Genomic DNA, 20,342 nt, shown 5'->3' on the forward strand with positions numbered 1-20,342 from the left:
TACAAAGCCTCGCTCTTTGTCCCCCATCTGTCGTTCACACGAACCCAAGGCTTTGACAGTTGGTAGCCAATAGAATCTAAGAAATGGCGGAGAAACGCGTCCTCCTTTGGAGATAAACTTTGATTGGCAGTTCTTGTAGCCAATCGGGAATCCAACATTGACCCCCTTGGGAGGCACCGAGCTCCGTCGGCTCGCTTCCGGCGGTCCCGCGCTCTTTTCTCGGGACGGTGGAGGCCGTGCAGCGTCGCCGTTACTCCGAGCAAAGAACTGTGGGCAGAGGGTGAGTTTGGGGGACGGCTCCGTGGTTGTTTGGGGGGGCAGTGGGGCTTCCTGCGACGATACGCGAAGGAGGGGGCTAGGGCGAGGCCGAGTTTGGACAGAGGATGTGGGTTAGAAGGGCCTGTGAGGCCTTCCCCCCTCCGCGCACGGCCTTCACAGCCCACCCATGGGGTCCGGCGCGGTCGCCGCCGGGGGTTTAGCCCATACCTCTCTTGTTTTCCTGTCCTGGGCTTTTGTGCTACTCATCCATAATCTTAGCAACCATAAGTTGGCGGCTCCTGAACCGCCCTGGGCCTGAGGGTGTGGGGTCTATTATGCGAAAGCCCTGAAATGGTTAGAGGAGGAGGTGCTTTGCTTTGTCGGACGCTCCTCCTTCTTAGCCCCGCGAGGCCATTAATTCCTAGAGGGACGGTGGGGCCCCTGGAGCTATGGTTCTTTGTGAAAACAACTTTAAAAGTTTGCTAGTTCAGACAGACCCCTTGACGTTTAACAGCTAAGTTCATGAAACACCTCCACCCCACCCTCCCCTAGCTCGTTCGTGTGTGCGCGCGCGCGCCTTTTTCCCAAACCTCTTGCTGCTTAAGCTTTTCCTAGCCATTTGCAGGTATCGCTTTTCTAAATTAAACTTACGTTTATGGCTTTGTTTTCGAGTATTTTTCACTTTGCGGTAAGCTGACACCTTTCTTTGTGTTTTTAACAGAAGTGGAGGTTAGCGAGGACTGGGAGACAGACACTTTGCTGTGATCAAATCTTAAGACAAGGTAGGTGTAGGAGTTATGGGTACCAGGTAAAGTGATGAATGCTCAGTTGAATACGGACTTCATATTGACAACAGATTAATTTCGGTGGTCTTTTGACGTTATTTAAGCTAAGTGGTTTTTAAATCTGAAATTAAAATGTGATTGAGCTGTGTATTTGTTTTTATCCTAATTCTGGTTGCTCTAGTGGGAGATAGTGCTTAAATTTTTGTTTGTACAACTTAGTTGTTACTAATTGAGAAGGCCTAAAACACTCAGAAGCTGCCTTGTGCCATGTTTGTTTTTTACATACGGCTTTCAGGGTGGCCCACTAGGTGGCCATTTCTGCCTGGTAAATTCACACTGGATTTCTTCAACAGTTTTCCACTTAGTACTTTGATTCCTCTAAAAATTTAGAGATCCTTGACTTAGATTTCAGATGCCTGTGATTAATATGGTCCTGTACCAAAACACGTGCAGTTGTATCACACACAGTAGCTACAGTCATTCTAATCATCATTTTTTTTTTCTCAACAATCTTTCATTATGGTTAGGCTTAGTACATCCTTGCTGCTGATTTTTTTTTTTTAAGCCCAATGGTAAAGGGTTGCTAAGTTTATTTCTCCATATATTTTGAAATTATACTGCTTCAGTTGGTGGTAGGAAGTACTACATCTTGAGTGCTTGGTACTTCCTCTGTATTCAATGGTACCTCAGGTTCTTTAGACAATATTACTTAACCTTACCTTCATTGGCAAATGAAAATGGAAAGACTGTGGAAGGGATCTTTATTCAAAAACATAAAAGTAAGCAGTTTGGTTATTAAAAGTCATCTGGGTCTATATAGAGTGCCTTTGTTTAGCATTCCTGTTTCTTTTTATCTTTTCTCTCTTTTTAAATTTTTTTTCCCCACAGGGTTTCTCTGTAGCTGTGTAGATCAGGCTAGCCTCTGAAATCAGAGATCAGCATGCCTCTGCCTCTCCAGTGCTGGAATTACAGGGGTGTACCACCACCACCCGGCTGCATTCCTGTTTCTTAAAGTGGAAATAAAAGTGGTGGTTTCCTTCAGGATCAAGTGCTTCATCTATTCCTGAATGATAATAGCTAAGTGCTTTGCAGTATATCTCACGTAGGCCTTAAAGTTAACCACTCCTTTAAGGTCACCTACTGTTATCCCCATCGTTGCTATCTTAACAGTTTGCACATGTTAGGTGACATAGCCAATGGGTTGTTGGAGTCTACATCGAATTGAAGACTTTGCTGCATACTGATTTTTGGAATTTAGAGGTCAACAGATCTGAGTCTATTCCTTACACTGGTGTGACCTTGGGTGGGTAAAGTATTTTTTAGGTTTCTGTTTTCATAACAAGAGTAACAGCTGGGGGTACTAAATAAAATAATGCAGATGTAGAACATTGCCTGGATTTTATTAAGACAGGGTCTCACTTGCTAAATGGCCTGGTCTAGAACTCACCATGTACACCAAACGGTTGATTCCTATTTCACAGAGATCCACCTACCTCTGCCTCTTGAGTGAAAGCTGGGAATGAAGGTGTGGCTCATCACATTCAGCTTATTTCCTGGATTGCAATGGGCAGTAAATATTTTAATTTTCAGAGTGTACTTTTTGAAAATCATTTTTCTTTCATACATGTTTATGATGCATTTTGGTTACTCTTCCCCTTCATCTTTATTCTCTCACAGCCCCAGAATACTTACTTTTTTTTTTTTCAGAATATATTTTCTAAAGCCAAAATACAACCTTCTTTGAAAGAAATGGTATTAGAATGTCTTGCTTTGTTTTTCAAGACAGGGTTTCTCTGTATTGCTATGGAGCCTATCCTGGAACTAGCTCTGTAGACCAGGCTGGCCTCAAACTCAAAGAGATCCACCTGCCTCTACCTCCAGAGTGCTGGGATTAAAGGCCTGTGCCACCAATGTCCGGCTTTCTTTTTTTTTTTTTTTTTTTTTAAGCCATAATTACACTGTGTAGGTATAGCTGACCTGGAACACTTAGGCTTGGAACTCAGAGATCTACCTATCTCTGCCTCGATGCTGGAATTAAAGTAGTGGGCTAGGGTGCTCATTGTTTTGCTTGATTTTGGAGACAGGGCTTCAATACTCAATATATAGCCCAGGTTGGCCAGGAACTCTGTAGCCCATGCTGGCCTGAAACCTGAGGTTGTCCTTCGCCTTCAGAGTGTCACTGTAATTAAAGGCTGGAGGAAAATTTGTTTCTTGGACTCCAACCTGAGAAAAGGTAAGATTTAGTAGACAAATGGTTGTGAAGATGACAAATCTGCCACTGGCTACTTCTGAGATAGAAAAAGGGGGACGTTTTAATACCTGCACTTGAAATAGGAAGATTTGATTCTGATACTTTTTGCCATGTCTAACCATTTCTGGGGTTGGCTTTCAATTTTTGTGTTTTTGGAGAAGGGGAAGGTATTGAGTCTTGCTTGATACATAGTCAAGGCTTTCTTGAAGCTGTTTTATCTTAGCGATGTACAGGCATACACCATTGCATCTTTTATCTTTTTTTTTTAAGACAGGTTTACACTATAGCCCAGGCTGACTCAAAGTAGCAGATGTTAGCATTATAGGAATAAGGCACATTATCCAGTTTATTTTATTTATTTGTTTTGGTTTTTCGAGACAGGCTTTCTCTGTATTGCTTTGGAGCCTGTCCTGGAACCTGGTCTGTAGACCAGGTCTCCAACTCACAAAGATCCTCCTGCCTCTGCCACCAAAGTCCAGCTTAGTTTATTTTTAAATCATTGCCTGAAGCTGTGCTTGTTGGTACATGCTTTTACTCCCAGCACTGGGGAGAGGAAGGGTAGGGGCTGGCAGATCTCCAGATTCAAGGTGAGCCTGATCTACAGAGAAAGTTTCAGGCAGGACATCTAGGGCTGTTACACACAGAAACCCTGTCTTAAAAGCCCCCCAAAAATTTTAAAATAAGATGTTTTATTTGCCATTAAATCACTACACACCTGTTGATAACATTTAAAATTATAGCTTTTCAGGAAAACTACATCATTGAGATTCACAAAGCTGGATTCTGTTTTCTAATAAGTAAACAAAGCTAAAAGTACTATAGTACCATAATAGGAAGAAACTGAAAGCAACCTAAATTATGGTACTTCAATAAATTAGTATATATCTAGGTGTACTTTATGTAGGCATTATAATTGTGTTGACATTGTAGAAATGAGAAAAAGCTGAATAAATGGTTTATTGATGTTTAAACTAAAACAGGAAGTAAATAAGCAGAGACAGAAATGGTGAAAGGAATATTTAAATGCAGATGTGCCTAAAGATAATAGGTATGTGCATTGATTCTAAAGTGTCCAACACAATAGGAATCTTTATTTTTGGAGAGTTGGCAGGGGAATACAGGATTTCTCTATGTAGCCCTGGCCACCATGGAACTTCTATAGACCAGGGATCTGCCTTATTAATGATGGAATTAAAGGTGTGCCCCACCATGTCCAGCAGTGGTAAAGATTTAATTAGATGATAACTGTTTATTATGTATCATAAAGAGGAAAGGTTACAAACTGGTTTATTTTGTGTTTTGGGGACCCTTTTTGTTTTGCTTTGTTTTTTGAGACAGGGTTTCTTTGTATAGCTAGATGTTCTAGAACTAGCTCTGTAGACCTTACAGAGGTCCACTTGTCTTTGGCTACTCAGTGCTGAGTAGTGTGGTTTTTAAATGCATATCTGTATGTGAGTATGTGTACATGAAGGGGTCCAAGAGGGCCAGAGATACTGATTTCCTAGACTGGAGTTTACGGGCATTTGTGAATTATTTAATGAGTGTTGGGACCAGGTATGCTTGTTTCTTTTTTCCTTTTTCTTTCTTCCTCCTTGTCTGTATAGTCTTGGTTGCCCTCAAAATCATAATTTCCTGCCTCAGGATCTCAGGATTCTAGACATGAGCCACCCACCATGGCTGTCTTGGGTTTGTGACTTTTTTTTTTTTTTAATTAGAGGACAGATGTGGGATCTGACCTGGCTGGGCATAGAGGTGCATGCCTTAATCCCAGCACTCTGGAAGGCAGGTGGATCTTTGGGTTCAAATCTAACCTGTATAAGCTACAGTATAGCCAGGACTACATGGGAAATCTTGTCTCAACCATTTTTTAAAAATTCAGTATATACATGTATGTGAGGTCAGGATAACTTGTGGAAATCGGTTCTCTTTCACTTATAACGATCCGAGGGGTTTAATACATGTTATTAATAAGTACTTTATTCTAATTTCTGGTGCTTTGCAACATTGCTGAGAAACGTTGAAATATTATGAGAGGAGTGTAGTGGCGCACACCTTTAACCCCAGTGGGAAGCAGAGGCTGCTGGACCTCTTGAGTTCCAGGACAGCCAGGGCTACACAGGGAAATCCTGTCCTGAAAACAAAAAGAGAAAAGAGAAAAAGAAATGTCAGCTTTTCAGTCAAGTAATTCAAAATCGTATTCAGCTCCCTGTTAGTCCATTTGTGCCTCATCTCTTCCAGTTTTGTATTTAATTGGCACTTAACCTCTTAAGTCCTGTGTAATTTGTTTATTGTGTCTATTTTATCTTTCAAAACCTATGTCCATCTAGAATAGCACCTAGCAAATAGTAAGCATGCATTATTTGTTAAATAAATTGATGAAATGAAAAATTATCAGTAGTCTATGAGTGAGGAAGGTACTTTGTTTTCTGTAGGTATAATGTTGATTTATCTCTTGAACAATCAGTTTTCTTTCCCTCTCACAGAGAATATAGTCCTTATAATTTTAAGTGCTGTGTGGTTCCCATCGGGGAGAGATGCTTCAAAAATTTAGTTTGACCTATTCCTTTAATCTTTAGTAATTTTCCAGGCAGAGTTTGTGCATGCCTTTAATCCCAGCAAGCAGAGCTCTGAGTTCAAGGCTAGCCTGGTATACAGAACTAGTTCCAGAATAGCTACAGCTGTTACACAGAAACCCTGTTTCAAAAAACAAAGACTGGTAATTCTGTCATTTTTATTGCTCATCTCCGTAACAACCATCATAGTGAATAATTTCATGGCCATGCCTTAAAATTTTCAGCTTTTGCTGTTTTGTGGTTTAAAAAAAATAATTCATTGGTGATTTTTATGTGCGTTGGTGTTTTGCCTGCATTTATGTCTGTATGAGGATGTCAGATCACTTTAAGCTAGATTACAGACAGTTAGTTGTGAGCTGCCATGTGGGTGCTGGGAATTGATGAACCCAGGTCCTCGAAAGATCAACCAGTGCTCTTAACCACTGAGTCATCCTTCCAGCTCCCTGTATATACTTTTTAAATAGAAAAAAAACTTCAATCAGTGTATTTTGATCATACTTTCTCCTTCCCCAACTCCTTCTAGATTCTCTCTACCCACCCAGCTCCATACCCATTCTTTCTCAAGTACACACATGCACACACTTGCAGAAAGTGGATTGTGAAGCCACCTGACAGACATTGATGTTAAGAACTGAATTCATGTCCTCTGCAAAAGAGAGCTCTTAGCTTCTGAGCTAAAGCAGTAGTCCCCTGCTGTTTGGTTAAGATAAGGTCTTAACTTTATAACCCCAGGCTGGCCTGGAACTTTCCATCATTTCACTTCAACCTTCTGATGTACTGCCTCAATAAGAATTTTTGTTTGAGCTTTTTAGTTTTCTTTCTATTTTTTCTTTCTTTCTTTTTTTTTTTTTTTTTTTTTTTTTTTTGAGACAGGGTTTCTCTGTGAAACAATCCTAGCTATCTGGAACTCACTGTAGATCAGGCTGGCCTCAAAGTCAGAGATCTGCCTGCCTCTCGAGTGCTGGTATTAAAGGCTTGTGCCATATCATCATCTGGCTTTTTAGTTTTCTGAGTCTCGGAATATGATTCTGGTTCCTGAGTTGAAAAAGTGAACATCTTGATAGCTCTTGTAGTGTATGTTGTCTTAAGTTTTTTTTTAACAATATTTTCTTCATATGTCTGTGTATATGTGAGGGTTTGTGTGTGCCATTGGTATTCATGTAGAGAGTCATGGGACCATTTCATGGGGTTGATTTTTTTTTTTTCCTTTCCCTTCCATCATGTGGTTTCTGGGATCAAATTTAGGACTGGCTTGTTAACAAGTGCCTTTACCCACTGATGTGAATCCCTGGCCCACTTTCTATCTTCTATCTTCTGAAAAGTCTTCAGATGTAAGGAATGGAAAAACTTGTATATACTTAACTAAAACCAACAGTCAAGGATTTGTCACAATTTAGGAAATATTTTTTTTCTTTTTTAAAGGTGTCTTGTAATAACAATATTTGTGGGAAAATCTTTTGCTTCATTTTATTGACAACTTTGCTTCAGCTGGATTCTGACTAGGGGATATTCATTCACTGAATAACCATCATTGGATGAGGGGTCCTCCGTTTTTTAGAAACTGACAGCTTTTTAGCCAGGCATGTTTGTGTTGGACATGCTTATAAAACAATCACTTGAGAGCTGGAAGTAGGCGGATCAGAGTTCAAGACCAGCCTTGGTTACATACAGAGTTTTAGTCTTTATTATGTTTATTTATGTGTGTGTGTGTGTGTGTGTGTGTACAGAACTTTAGTCTTTATTATGTTTATTTATGTATGTGTGTCTTTGTGTGTGTGTGTGTATGTATGTATGTATGCCTGCAGGAGTCAGTCAGTTCCTAATTCTCTTCTACTATATGGAACCTAGGGATTGAACTCAGGTCATTAGGCTTAGTGGAAAGAGCCCTTACTATGAGTCTGAGTCATCTTGCCTTTCCTTACAGTTTTCAAGTGACAGAAGTGAGCATAATTTGTCTTTTTATATTTGCTTCTCTTTTATTTTGTTTGAAATACAAATTCAGTTCATTCACTCTTGGGCTCATTCACAACCTGTTTGCAAACCCTTGTAAGTGCCTTGATGTGTTAGATTTTTATTTAGCCAGTCATATATCTTACTATCATGACTAAGAATTAATTAAATCTTTTAAAAAATTGCTTAGTGAATGCTCAGTATACGCCAGTGGTGAGTTATTCAATAATCCTCATAGCCATATCAAGGAGCAGATATTTTTGGATGCCTGTTTACAACAGCAGTAGAAATGATACAAAGTTCACTATGGCCTTTTGTTATTTTTGGGGGACAGTCTCTGTATCGCAGGCTGCCGTTTACTTCTGGAGACAGCTGTTCTATGTAACCCTGGCTGTTCTGGAACTCATTATTGTAGACCAGGCTGGCCCCAAACACTCAGAGACCCACCTGTCTCTGCTTCCTCAGTGCTAGGATAAAATGTCTGCCAAGGTGGATCTCTTTGAGTTCTAGGCCTGGTCTACAGAGCTAGTTCCAAGACAGGATCCACAGCAATACAGAGAAACCCTGCCTTGAAAAACAACAACAAAAAAGACATCTGCGACAACAGGCCCACACTGAGCTGCTACATTTTTGTTGTTGTTTGTTTAAATTTAAAGCTTCTGAGAGGTTTTTTTTTTTTCATTTAGGTGTTATGTGTGGGTGGGGGGCAGGTGCCCATGGAGGGCAGAAGATATCATTTGACTATATGGTGCAGGAGTTAGGTGCATTTTATTATTTTTTAATTTTTTTTTAATTTGTGTTTTGAGAAAGAGCTTCTCTGTAACCATGGTTGTCCTGACACTCTGTAGACCAGGCTGACCTTGAACTTATAGAGATCTGCCTATCTGCCTTCAAAGTGCTAGGATTAAAGGTGTGCATTACCATTGCCCAGCACTAGATGTATTTTCAATAGATATATTAGAAAAATTTTTTTAGAGCCTGGCATCGGTGGCACATGACTTTAGTTCCAGCACTTGGGAGGCAGAGGCAGGCAGATCTCTGTGAATTCGAGGCCAGCCTGGTTTACAGAGTGAGTTCCAGGACAACCTCCAAAGCTACACAGAGAAACCCTGTCTCGAAAAAAAAAAAAAAAAAAAAAAAAAAAAGAGAGAGAGAGAAATTTTTTAGAATGTTGGAATTAAAGGCATGTGCCAGCACCACACCCTGTGCCTGGCCCTTTGTGGGTTTTGTTCTCTTTTTTGAGACAGGATCTCATTGTGCAGCATTTGCCTATTTCCTGAGTGCTGGTACTAAAGGCCTGACCCTTTGTGGTTTTGTTTTGTTGTTTTCGGTTTTTTAAGACTTGATTTTTCTGTGTGTAGCCCTGGCTGTCCTAGAACTTTCTCTGTAGACCAGGCTGTACTTGTCCTCAGATCTGTCTCTGCCTCACAAGCCCTGGGAGTACTGTTTTTAAAATGTGCTTAATACACAATAGGGCTAGTTCAGATGAAGATATGTTTTTTAATTTGAAATAGGGTCTTAAAATATCCTAGGCTGTCCTAAATTGTTTTTATTATTCAGAGAAATCAGTTGTTATCACACAAAAGGTAGAATACCAAGATAGATTTAATGTAAACCATTAGAGGGAGATAACTGACTAAATCCTAAATACTGGATATTTGACATTCCACATTTTCCTAGAGGGTGCAAACATGCAGAGCAATAAAACCTTTAACTTGGAGAAGCAGAACCACACTCCAAGGAAGCATCATCAGCATCACCACCAGCAGCACCATCAGCAGCAGCAGCAGCAGCAACAGCAGCAGCAGCCACCCCCACCAATACCTGCAAATGGACAGCAGGCCAGCAGCCAGAGTAAGTAGATGGGTGGATGATGTGGTCATAAGTAGGTTCCATTGAGAATGGTTTCATGGTTTTTAGATAAATCTCTCAGGATTATAAGTGAATAGGCCTTATACTAGCGTACTTTTGTTTTTACTTTTTTTTCCCTCTGGTTTTATCAAGGCAGGACTTCTCTGTATAACAATCCTGGCTCTCTTGGGACTTAACTCTGTAGGCCAGGCTGGCCTCAGATCTACCTGCCTCTGCTTCCATGGTGCTGGGATTAGAAGAGTCTCCACACTACCTGGCTTTGGGTGTGGGTATATTGTTTCAGCATGTACCCTATGCTGTTGACTTAGACTTACCTCTGCTTACCTCCTGAGTGTTGGATACTTTGTTCTATGTGGGTTTTTGTCAGGGAGGGGGTGTTTTCAAGACTGGTTTTCCCTGTGTAACTTTTACTTTCCTGGAGCTTACTCTGTAGACCAAGCTAACCTGGAACTCCTAGAGATCTACCTAGAGATCTACCTGCCTCTGCATCCTGAGTGTACCAATACCACCCAGCTTCCTATTTTATGTGCATTGGTGTTTGTCTGTGTGAGGGTGTCAGAACTGGAGTTATAGGCAGTTGTGAACTGCCATGTGGGTAAGATTTATTTTATGTATATGAATATTGTCCCTCATGTCTGTACTGATGATCATGAGGTCAAAAGAGGACATTGGATCTTCTGGGTCTACAACATTTTTTTAAAATATGGATGTCAGCTGCAGCGTTGGTGCTGGGGATCAAACCTGGGTCTTGGAAGATTACTAAGTGCTCTTAACTGCTGAGCCAACACTCTAGCTTTTCCTATTTGGTTCTTTATTGGTATTTTATGATAGAAGGGGTTTGTTCATCTGAAACAAAGGAGCAAACATCAGTAAAGTATATAAGTTACATTGTCATATTGGCAAGTTCTACTACCAAACAAATGTCTATGTGTAGTTTGGGTCTTAGAGACAGTCATCAGAGAATATAGGAAAAAATTTAAGCCTTAATGTAGTGCTAACTAGAAGACTTTGTTTCTAGTCTGTCTATTCCACTTTTAATCTGCAAAAAAGTCTTCGTATGTTCTCATTCCTTTAGGAAACTGTACTTATAAGAATAGAAACCTGATGGTGTGGGGGTGACTGGAGAAATGGTTCAGTGGTGGAGAGCACTTTTGTTCTTCCAGAGGTCTTGAGTTAGGTTCCCCACACCTATATAAGGCATCTTGCTACCAACTATATAACTCCGGTTCCAGGAAATCCAGCATCCTTTTCTGACTTCCATTGTGGCCCTTACACAACATGGTGCATGGTCACACACTCACAGAGAGACTGATTAGGTGGCTCAGTAGTTAAGAGCTATACTATTTTTGGAGAAGATCTAGGTTCCTTATCAGGTGGGTTACAACCACCTGTAACTAACTTCAGTTCCAGAGGATCTGCTTATAAGCTCATCCAGGCAGGCATATATATATACTTTTTTTTCCAAGACAGGGTTTCTCTGTATAACAGCTCTGGCTATCCTGGAACTCACTCTGTAGACCAGGCTAGCTTTAAATCCACTGAGATCCACCTGCCTTTGCCTCCAGAGTGCTGGGATTAAAAACAGTGGGCCGCCACTGCTGTTTTCACATTCTAAGATGCCATTTACTAATGAGTTGGATAGGTTGCATTGGGAAGTGGTGTTTGTCTTCACAGAAACACTGAGGATATGACTAATTCTTTTCCTAATCTTTTGATTGACTGTCTTATTTCAGATGAAGGTTTAACTATTGATCTGAAGAACTTTAGGAAACCAGGAGAGAAGACCTTCACCCAACGAAGCCGACTTTTTGTGGGCAATCTTCCCCCTGACATCACTGAGGAGGAAATGAGGAAACTTTTTGAGAAATATGGGAAAGCAGGAGAAGTTTTCATTCATAAGGATAAAGGTTTTGGCTTTATTCGTTTGGTGAGTAACTGAGCTTTGGCGCATATGCTTTAAAAACCAGGGAAAACTGGGAGTGAATATGGAAAAGAAAGAATGATTATCAAGGTTTATATAATTCCCAAAATCCTTGTATGTGATCTGTGTTGTCTTACTCTTCAAAACCCTGTGGGGGGGAGACAAGTTATCTTTTCAAAATCTTTTGATACTAAAGCAGGTGGATATTCATTTTCTTTCTGAGGGAAACAGTTGGGAATCAACTGTATACTCATACATATTAGATGTGTGCTGGCTCTCAGCAGTACTCTCAGTTCTACTATTTTTATATGCATATTTTATGTTAAAATGTGATTTAAGCCAGGCAGTGGTGGTGCTTACCTTTAATCCCAGCACTTGGGAGGCAGAGGCAGGGAGATCTCTGGCTGGGTTCCAGGACAGCCAGGGATACCATAGAGAAACCCAGTCCCAACAAACAAAAATCTGGTTTGATTTAAGAATAGTATACGAGAAAGAATCTTTTGTTCAGTTTTATTTTTATTTGTCTTTTTGTTTTGGGTTTTTTGGGGGGTGAGAGGGTCTTCCAAGACAAAGTCTCACTATGTAGCTCTGGCTGTCCTAGAACTCATAGGCTGGCCTAGAGCTCACAAAGATAGATCTGCCTGCGTCTGCCTTTTGAGTGCCGGGATTAAAGGTGTACACCATCACCTAAATAGCCTTCTTGGTCAGGGAATCTGATGCCCTCTTCTGACATTTTGTTGATGGCTGCTTGATTGGTCTTTGTTAAATTCTAATTTTCTTGTTATTCCCAGGAAACACGAACCCTGGCAGAAATTGCCAAAGTGGAATTGGATAATATGCCACTTCGTGGAAAGCAGCTGCGTGTGCGCTTTGCCTGTCATAGTGCATCCCTTACAGTCCGAAACCTTCCTCAGTACGTGTCCAACGAACTGCTGGAAGAAGCCTTTTCTGTGTTTGGGCAGGTGGAGAGGGCTGTGGTCATTGTGGATGACCGAGGAAGGCCCTCAGGGAAAGGCATTGTTGAGTTCTCAGGGAAGCCAGCTGCTCGAAAAGCTCTGGACAGATGCAGTGAAGGCTCCTTCTTGCTAACCACGTAAGTAGAATTTTCAGTGGTTTTGGATCCCTTAGTTTTCCTTTGGTCTGGAGAGTTAATATCTAGTAACCCTGTTCTTTCATTTAAAGACTTTTAACATTAATTCAGCTTTTCTAATAATAGTTTATGTATGTGCGTGTAAATGCCATGGTGCACACTAGGGGAGTCAGTTTTCTCCTTCCACGTTTACATTGGTTTCTGGACTGAGCTCAGGTTGCCTAGCTTGCATGAGCAAGTGCCTTTATCCATTGAACTACCTTGCTGGACCTGAATCATACATTAATGGATGTGGCATGATGATAACTTTTCAGGCAGGAGAGATGCTGCAGTGGTTAAGAACACTATCGCTCTTGCAAAGGACCTGAGTTTCATTCCCAGCTCCCACTTGTTATCTCAAAATACCTGTAGCACAGGGCAGTGGTGGCACATGTCTTTAATTCCAGCACACAGAGGCAAGTATATGTCTAAATGGAAGGCCAGTCTGTACCAAGAGAAACCCTATTTCCAAAAAAAAAAAAAAAAAAAAAAATCCATCTGTAACTTCAGTTCCAGAGGATCTGATGCCAGCCTCAGGCACCATGCAGGTGTGGTTGTGGTACGTTGACATACATGAAGGAAAAACACTCATACATGTGGAATAATCATAGCATATTTTCCCACTTTAGGATTCTTGAAAATTGTTGAAATACTATCTTTTAGGATTTTCTTTTCTTCATTTTCTGGAGATAAGTACTCTACATACTGGCTTTTAACTTTTTTGAGAGATCTGAAACCTGGGCTGTTAACCCCAAATTATCTGTAATGCCAGTAAAAGAGGGACTCAGTTATTTGGGGTTAGATAAGAAAAAAATCTCTTCAGAAATATGTTTAAATGTGGTAGTTTACATCTATAATTCCAGCACTTGGGAGGCTAAGGCAGGAGAGGTGTGCCATTAACTTGAGACCAGCCCAGCTTACAGTTTGAATTCTTGCCAAATTCCCATTCCTGTTATAAATGTTGTAGTTGTTTAGTTGTGAAGTTCTGATCTGTAGTTCATCATGCCAGTGTCAGGCATGGTTGTTGGGGTATGACTTATTAACACTAATTTCCCTCTTCACCTAGATTTCCTCGGCCTGTGACTGTGGAGCCTATGGACCAGTTAGATGATGAAGAGGGACTTCCAGAAAAGCTGGTTATAAAAAACCAGCAATTTCACAAGTATGTCGTCCAGATAGATTGACTCTTATGCATTTCCATGGTGGTGGTGGTACTAGGATGTTTATATGGGTGGTATTGGCAGTTGAACCCAGGACCTTAATGTATTTGACTACACCTCCATCCCCTAGTTACTTTCCTGTTGAAATTTAAAGGGCTGTTTTAGAAGAGGCATGTCTTTGCTGTTCAAATGTGTGCACATTCTCGTGCCGTGCCCATAAATGTTATGTATACATAGGCATATGTGTGTGCACTTGGCTCTTAGAAAAGAATGTGATTCTAAGAAATCTTGGACAAAGTAAATAATGTCATACATAATATTTATTGTATATAGGGAGCGAGAACAGCCACCCAGGTTTGCACAGCCTGGGTCCTTTGAGTATGAGTATGCTATGCGCTGGAAGGCACTCATTGAGATGGAGAAGCAACAGCAGGATCAAGTGGACCGCAATATCAAGGAGGCTCGTGAGAAGCTGGAGATGGAGATGGAAGCAGCACGCCATGAGCACCAGGTTATGCTAATGAGACAGGGTGAGTATAGGCCTGTAAGTTGTAAAACTAGAATAAATATCAAATGTTATTTTTTGTTCAGTAATTTCTTTGTCCCTCAGTAGAAAAAGGCAAATTATTGGTTTTGTTCCCTGAAATGCTTTGTTGATTCTGATGGGGGATGGATTTGGAATATAGGATACTGGATTCAATGGAGAAGGAAACTAAGCTTTGAGTTCTTTTGGATGGTCATTCCAGGATTATATATTGTCTTAGTTAAGACTTCTGTTGCTATGATAAAACACCATGATTAACAGCAACTTCAAGAGGGAAAGTATTTATTTTGTCTCAAAATTACAGATAACAGCTCATCATTGAGGGAAGCTAGAGCAGGAACTTAAGTAGGGCAGAGACCTGAAGGCAAGAACCCAGAGTGTTGTTTATTAGGTTGCTTGTCATGGTTTGTCTACCCTGATTTTTTTTTTGGGGGGTGGTGATTGTTTGAGTCATAGTTTCTCTGTGAAGCCCTGGCTGTCCTGGACTTGTTCTGTAAACCAGGATGGTCTTGAACTCAGAGATCCACCTGCATGTGCCTCCTGAGTGCTAGGATTAAAGGCATGTGCCACTCACCCACCACATTGTTCAAGAAAATGCACCATATGCTTGTCTACCAACCAGTCTCAATTGAGGTTCCCTCTTCTTTTTTGTTCCCTCTTCTAAAAATGACTAGTTTCTATCTAGTCAACATCTTTGTTTTCTGGATATTTATGGAAAATTATTATATATATGAAGAGAAAAATCAAAAAGTCTCAATCTGTTGATAGATTTGATGAGGCGTCAAGAAGAGCTTCGGAGAATGGAGGAGCTGCATAACCAAGAGGTTCAGAAACGAAAGCAGCTAGAGCTCCGGTAACTCCCCTTTCCCCCTATTCTTTTTAATATTTAGTTATTTGGGGCCTGGGCACTTCCCACAATGTGTAGAAGCCATAGAACAACTTTCAGAATCAAGTCCCTCCTACACTATGTGTGGTCCTAGGAATGGGATTGAGCTGGTCATCAACCTTGGTGGTAAGCACCCTTAACCACTGAGCCATCACACCAGCCTTCTAACTCCTTTTATTTAACCTTTTTTTCTGAGAACTTTTTTTTTTTTTAAATTGTCACCACCACTCTTCTTGATACATTGCAAATACTGACAAGTTTTTCTTTCTTGTTTTTTTTTGTTTCTGTTTTTGTTTGTTTAGAAAGGCAGGTTTTCTCTGTATTGCTTTGGAGATTGTCCTGGAATTAGCTGCAGACCAGGCTGGCCTCAAACTCACAGAGATCCACCTGCCTCTGCCTCCCGAGTGCTGGGATTAAAGGCATGTGCCACCAACACCCAACCTGTATTTCTACTGCTTCTCAGATTCTCCCTTTGGGTAGATGTTTTAGTTACATTTGGTTCTAGGCATTGCCTAAAGGGAAAGCTGAGTGCTGCTCTCGATTTCTTTGGGTGTTGTCCTAGTACCTGGCAAGCTGTGCTGGTTTTCAGTAGGCTTGTCTCTTTGCCTTAATATTCTTTGTGTTCTAGTGGTCTGCTCATGTTCTGGAGTACTTTTATCTTAGAATACCTTGGTGATTCTATAGGCAGGAGGAGGAGCGCAGGCGCCGTGAGGAAGAAATGAGGCGACAGCAAGAAGAAATGATGCGGCGACAGCAAGAAGGATTCAAGGGAACCTTCCCTGATGCGGTATATCTCCCATGTGCCCATGATGTGCCAGGCCAGTTGTGATAAGACAAAACTACCATGAATTGTCTGTTAGGATACCAAGTTATGAGCAGTTTTTCTATGCTATAAAATTCCTTTTAAAGGAAAAAAAAAGATATTGATAGGGTGGTAAGGTAAAGTTTGAAGGAGAGCTCTTGCCTTACAGCAAATTTAAGATGAAAAGCCAGCACCACTGTTAGTTGTTCATATCCAGTGACAATAAGAAAGAGTCCTATAGCACACTTTGGCTAATCAATGTTACCCATGCAGCCCCAAGAGGAAATTAGCTCGTTCTTCCTCCTGTTGCCTTTTTTTGTTCCTAATAGAAAATTCTAATTTGTTACCTGAAGTCACTGTACAAATGGTAAGAGTATGTCATCACTGTTTACTTTCTTAGTGTTGTCATCAGTGGATTATAATAGAGTGATTGTTTTGGACTATGTTGAGTATGTATTGTTTTTCAGAGAGAACAAGAAATACGGATGGGCCAAATGGCTATGGGAGGTAAGGACTTAAAAGTTAAATAGTTCTGGTTGGCTTGGGGGGTTTGTTATAGAAAAGAGCAGCAGGTATCCAGTAACTATTGTGGTAAATAAGGATCAGGATAAACAAATAGGCCGAATAGATGTTTATTCAGGGAGAAATAACTTACAACCTAGACAGATGAACACCAGGAAATTCAACCCGATCCTCTCCTGTCCGAGTCACGCCAGAAAGAGAGCGCCTTCCTGGCCCCCTCCGACATCCTTCCACAGGTCACTTCCGCCCAATGGGCGTGGTCAGTGCCACAGAAGGACTATCTCACTACAAGTAACCAAAAGGACTACCTGCCTGTGTTTTTCCCCTAGGTTGGCTGGCCAGTTACTATGATCTGCTTGTCTCTGCCTCACAAAGCCCTGCCCAGCTCTTTTTTGTCTCTCTAGACAGGATTTTACTATGTAGCTCTCGTAGTAGACCAGGTTGATCTTGAAGTCACACAGATCCACTTGCCTATCCCTCCCAATGCTGAATGCTGGGATTAAAGGTGTATATTGCCACGCTTTTTTTTTTTTTTTTTAATGTTCCAACCTGGAATTTAAACTCAGATCCTCATACTTGCAGAGCCTAATTTCTTTTTTTTTTTTTTAAATACGATCTCTAGTTTGTTCTGGAACTTCTGCCTGGGCCACGTTTATATGATTTGACATTAGAGTTTTTAGCCTGGGAGTGGGGGATTGAAACTTTTTAGTCTAAAGATCCTATTGAATTTTTTCTAGGTAGAAGAGACTCATCTCTTTCCCCTATACTGATCATACTATTCTGCTTTAGGTGCTATGGGCATAAACAATAGAGGCGCCATGCCCCCTGCTCCTGTGCCAACTGGTACCCCAGCTCCTCCAGGACCTGCCACTATGATGCCAGATGGAACCTTGGGATTGGTAATAAACCACAGAGCCTCATAATAATCATAAATAGTGATAGCAGAAACTTCTCAACCTCCAGGGTGGTCTGTGTGTGTACGCACGCATGTGTAAGTGCGTGTATGTACATAGTGTGTCTATAAGTCAACTGCTTGGTGCCATCCATGACTTGGAACTTGCCAATTAGGCTAGGTTAACTGGTCTTTAACATTGGATGCTGGGAAATTAAACTTATGTCCTCAAGCTTGCAGGACAGATACTTTTACCCGATTAAGCTATCTGCCCAGCATCTGCTATGTGAGTTTACTTTGATTTTGTTACAGGTGCCAATTTCTAGGGTTACTGGTATACATAAAATGTAACCTAAGATGTTTAGGGGTAGTGGTGAGGATAATTGAACCTCAGGATCTGATTTATGTTAGGCAAGTATTGTCTCAGTATTCTGTGTCCCTGATCTTTTAGCTTGTAATCTTTTTTTTTGTTTGTTTGTTTTTGAGACAGGGTTTCTCTATGTAGGAGTTCTGGCTGTCCTAGAAGTAGCTCTGTAAACCAGGCTGGCCTCAAACTCAAAGATCTGCCTGCCTCTTTAGGTTTTGTTTGTTTGTTCGTTTTGAGACAGGGCTTCTCTGTAGCTTTGGAGCCTGTCTTGGAACTTGCTTTATAGATCAGGCTGGTCTTGAACTCACAGAGATCCGCCTGCCTTTGCCTCCAGAGTGCTGGGATTAAAGGTGTGTGCCACCACCATCTGGCTCTAGTTTGTAATCTTGAGAAAATTCAGTGCCATACTCATTTTAACTTTTGACTTAAACAATAGCTTCTATCTGTCACATTGATTGTAATAGTTGTTATCTGCAGTAAACAAGTTGCTTTTTGTTTTGTGTTTTTTTTTTTTTTTGTTTTGTTTTGTTTTTTGAGATAGGGTGTCTATAATCCTGGTTATCCTGGACCCTGCTATGTAGACCAGGCTGGCCTCGAACTCACAGAGCTGCTCCTGCCTCTACCTTCCAAATGCACGTACTACATTCTCTGGCCGGCAGGTTTTTCTTTAGAGCCCTCTCTATTATATTATGACATATAACAGATGTGAATCCAAGGGCCTCGTGGTTCATGAAGTCCAGAAGTTGTTCTGGTTCTAATGTCAAAATAAGATAGACCAAAACTGTACAGACTTAAGGTTGTTAGAGAAATGAGAGCCTGACTCAAGAAAAGGGACTTGGATAGAACCTATCCAAATAGGGATTTCAATCGTATATAAAATAATGGATTAAAAAGCTAAAGAATGAAGCTGTGACTAGTACAGCCTTCCTCTCAGGGTTCTCCACTAGAACTCCAAACAGACTTCGTTACCTTGCCCTTAGCAGTCAGTAGTTTTGAATAGTTAAGTAGAAATGGTCTGTAGTGGGAAGACCATAGATGAGTGGCAATCTGAGGACAGAGACTCCATTGTAACATTGCTCTCTTTCTCTTTTAAGACCCCACCAACAACTGAACGTTTTGGCCAGGCTGCTACAATGGAAGGAATTGGAGCAATTGGTGGAACTCCTCCTGCATTCAACCGTCCAGCTCCTGGAGCTGAATTTGCTCCAAATAAGCGCCGCCGATACTAAATAAAGTTGCAGTGTCTAGTTTCCCACAACCGTTAAAAGAAAGGCTCTTTTTGGACTAGCCAGAATTCTACCCTGGAAAAGTGTTAGGGTTCTTCCCAATAGATAGGTCTTCCCTGCCTGTACTACCATAGGGAGTATGCTTGGGGGCAGAGGGCAAGGGAGGGGTGGTATTTAACAAATCAAAGTCTGTGGTATATTGCTTTACCAAGTCTTATCTGGTGCATTCCTGAAGTTGTGGATTGTTGAGGGCCTGGAGAACCATAGCAAAATGAACTCAGAGCTCCAATAATCTTGGTCATTCATCCCTCCCTCCCTTCCCTCCTTCTTTCCCTCCCTTCCCTCCTTCCTTCCTTCATGTTTTGAGTACTTTTTCCCTTCAACCCCAGAGACACTGCCATATATACCACAAAACTTAAACATCCTCCAATGACCTAGCCCAATTTCCTCCATTCACTCCCAGGTGAGAATTCAGACAAATGTCCACAGAGGTTACAGCATACATACGGTTCTGTTATATCTCATATATAACCCCTTCATGTCCTAAGGAAGACATTTTCTCTTAGAGGTTTTCATTTTAGTATATCTTTAAAAAAAAAAAAAAAAGAATGTCTTGTGTTAACTTGCCTCCATCTTTTCTTGGGTAAGGACTACTCAAGAATGACCTTTTGTGTCTATGATATTGCTGTCCACAGCTTTTCTTGATAGGCTTAGTACAATCTTGGAAACAGGGTTGCTGTGTTGAAGGTCTGACAGTAGCTCTTAGCCTTGCCTATCTTAGGTAGTTACGCTGTGCATTTTTTATTGGTGTACTATGTTTGATTTGTTCCTGATACCTTCAATTTGAAATTTTTCTGAGAAATGGAGCAGTAATGCAGCATCACCTTATTAAAATACATTTGAAGCCTTTTAATTTTCTGTGCTGTTTTTTTGAAGGGGAAGGGAGGGAATGAAATTCTATCTTGGGAGATGCATACAGTAGACTACATAATGGTGATCTTTGTCACCATTTGAAATATTAAACATTACGCAAACATGGGGAGGAGAGGGTGAGAGGCAAGGAAGAGTGGCTAGTATTAATGCTATTGACATTACAGGCAATGGCAGGCAAGCTATTCCAAATGGCAGAAAATGGAGGGGTTGTATTCATACCACATAGGGAGGGGGCAATCTAAATTAGTATTTCATTTCTGAACAGCTGCTG

General features: G+C 41.0%; 1 protein-coding gene across 1 annotated transcript; it reads left to right on the forward strand.

The window, feature by feature from the left end:
* The first annotated feature begins 139 nt into the window (after window positions 1–139).
* Nono (non-POU domain containing octamer binding) lies at window positions 140–20,051 on the forward strand. Its single transcript, XM_051179640.1, has 12 exons — window positions 140–280; window positions 980–1,040; window positions 9,498–9,671; window positions 11,423–11,616; window positions 12,402–12,703; window positions 13,806–13,901; window positions 14,233–14,429; window positions 15,212–15,296; window positions 16,014–16,116; window positions 16,599–16,638; window positions 17,443–17,552; window positions 19,007–20,051. The coding sequence occupies exons 3-12, from the start codon at window positions 9,509–9,511 to the stop codon at window positions 19,139–19,141; spliced, it is 1,425 nt and encodes a 474-aa protein (XP_051035597.1). The 5' UTR covers window positions 140–280; window positions 980–1,040; window positions 9,498–9,508; the 3' UTR covers window positions 19,142–20,051.
* The last annotated feature ends 291 nt before the right edge of the window (window positions 20,052–20,342 follow it).

Source organism: Phodopus roborovskii, unplaced genomic scaffold (genome assembly GCF_943737965.1).
Source record: "Phodopus roborovskii unplaced genomic scaffold, PHOROB, whole genome shotgun sequence".
In the NCBI taxonomy this organism is placed as follows: domain Eukaryota; kingdom Metazoa; phylum Chordata; class Mammalia; order Rodentia; family Cricetidae; genus Phodopus; species Phodopus roborovskii.

What these genes read in the sequence shown, in the direction of transcription:
- Nono (XM_051179640.1), top strand. Translation starts at nt 9,509, where the DNA reads ATGCAGAGCAATAAAACCTTTAACTTGGAGAAGCAGAACCACACTCCA. An exon ending in ACAGCAGGCCAGCAGCCAGA is followed by an intron (nt 9,672 to 11,422) that starts GTAAGTAGATGG and finishes GTCTTATTTCAG; the next exon opens with ATGAAGGTTTAACTATTGAT. An exon ending in AAAAACCAGCAATTTCACAA is followed by an intron (nt 13,902 to 14,232) that starts GTATGTCGTCCA and finishes TATTGTATATAG; the next exon opens with GGAGCGAGAACAGCCACCCA.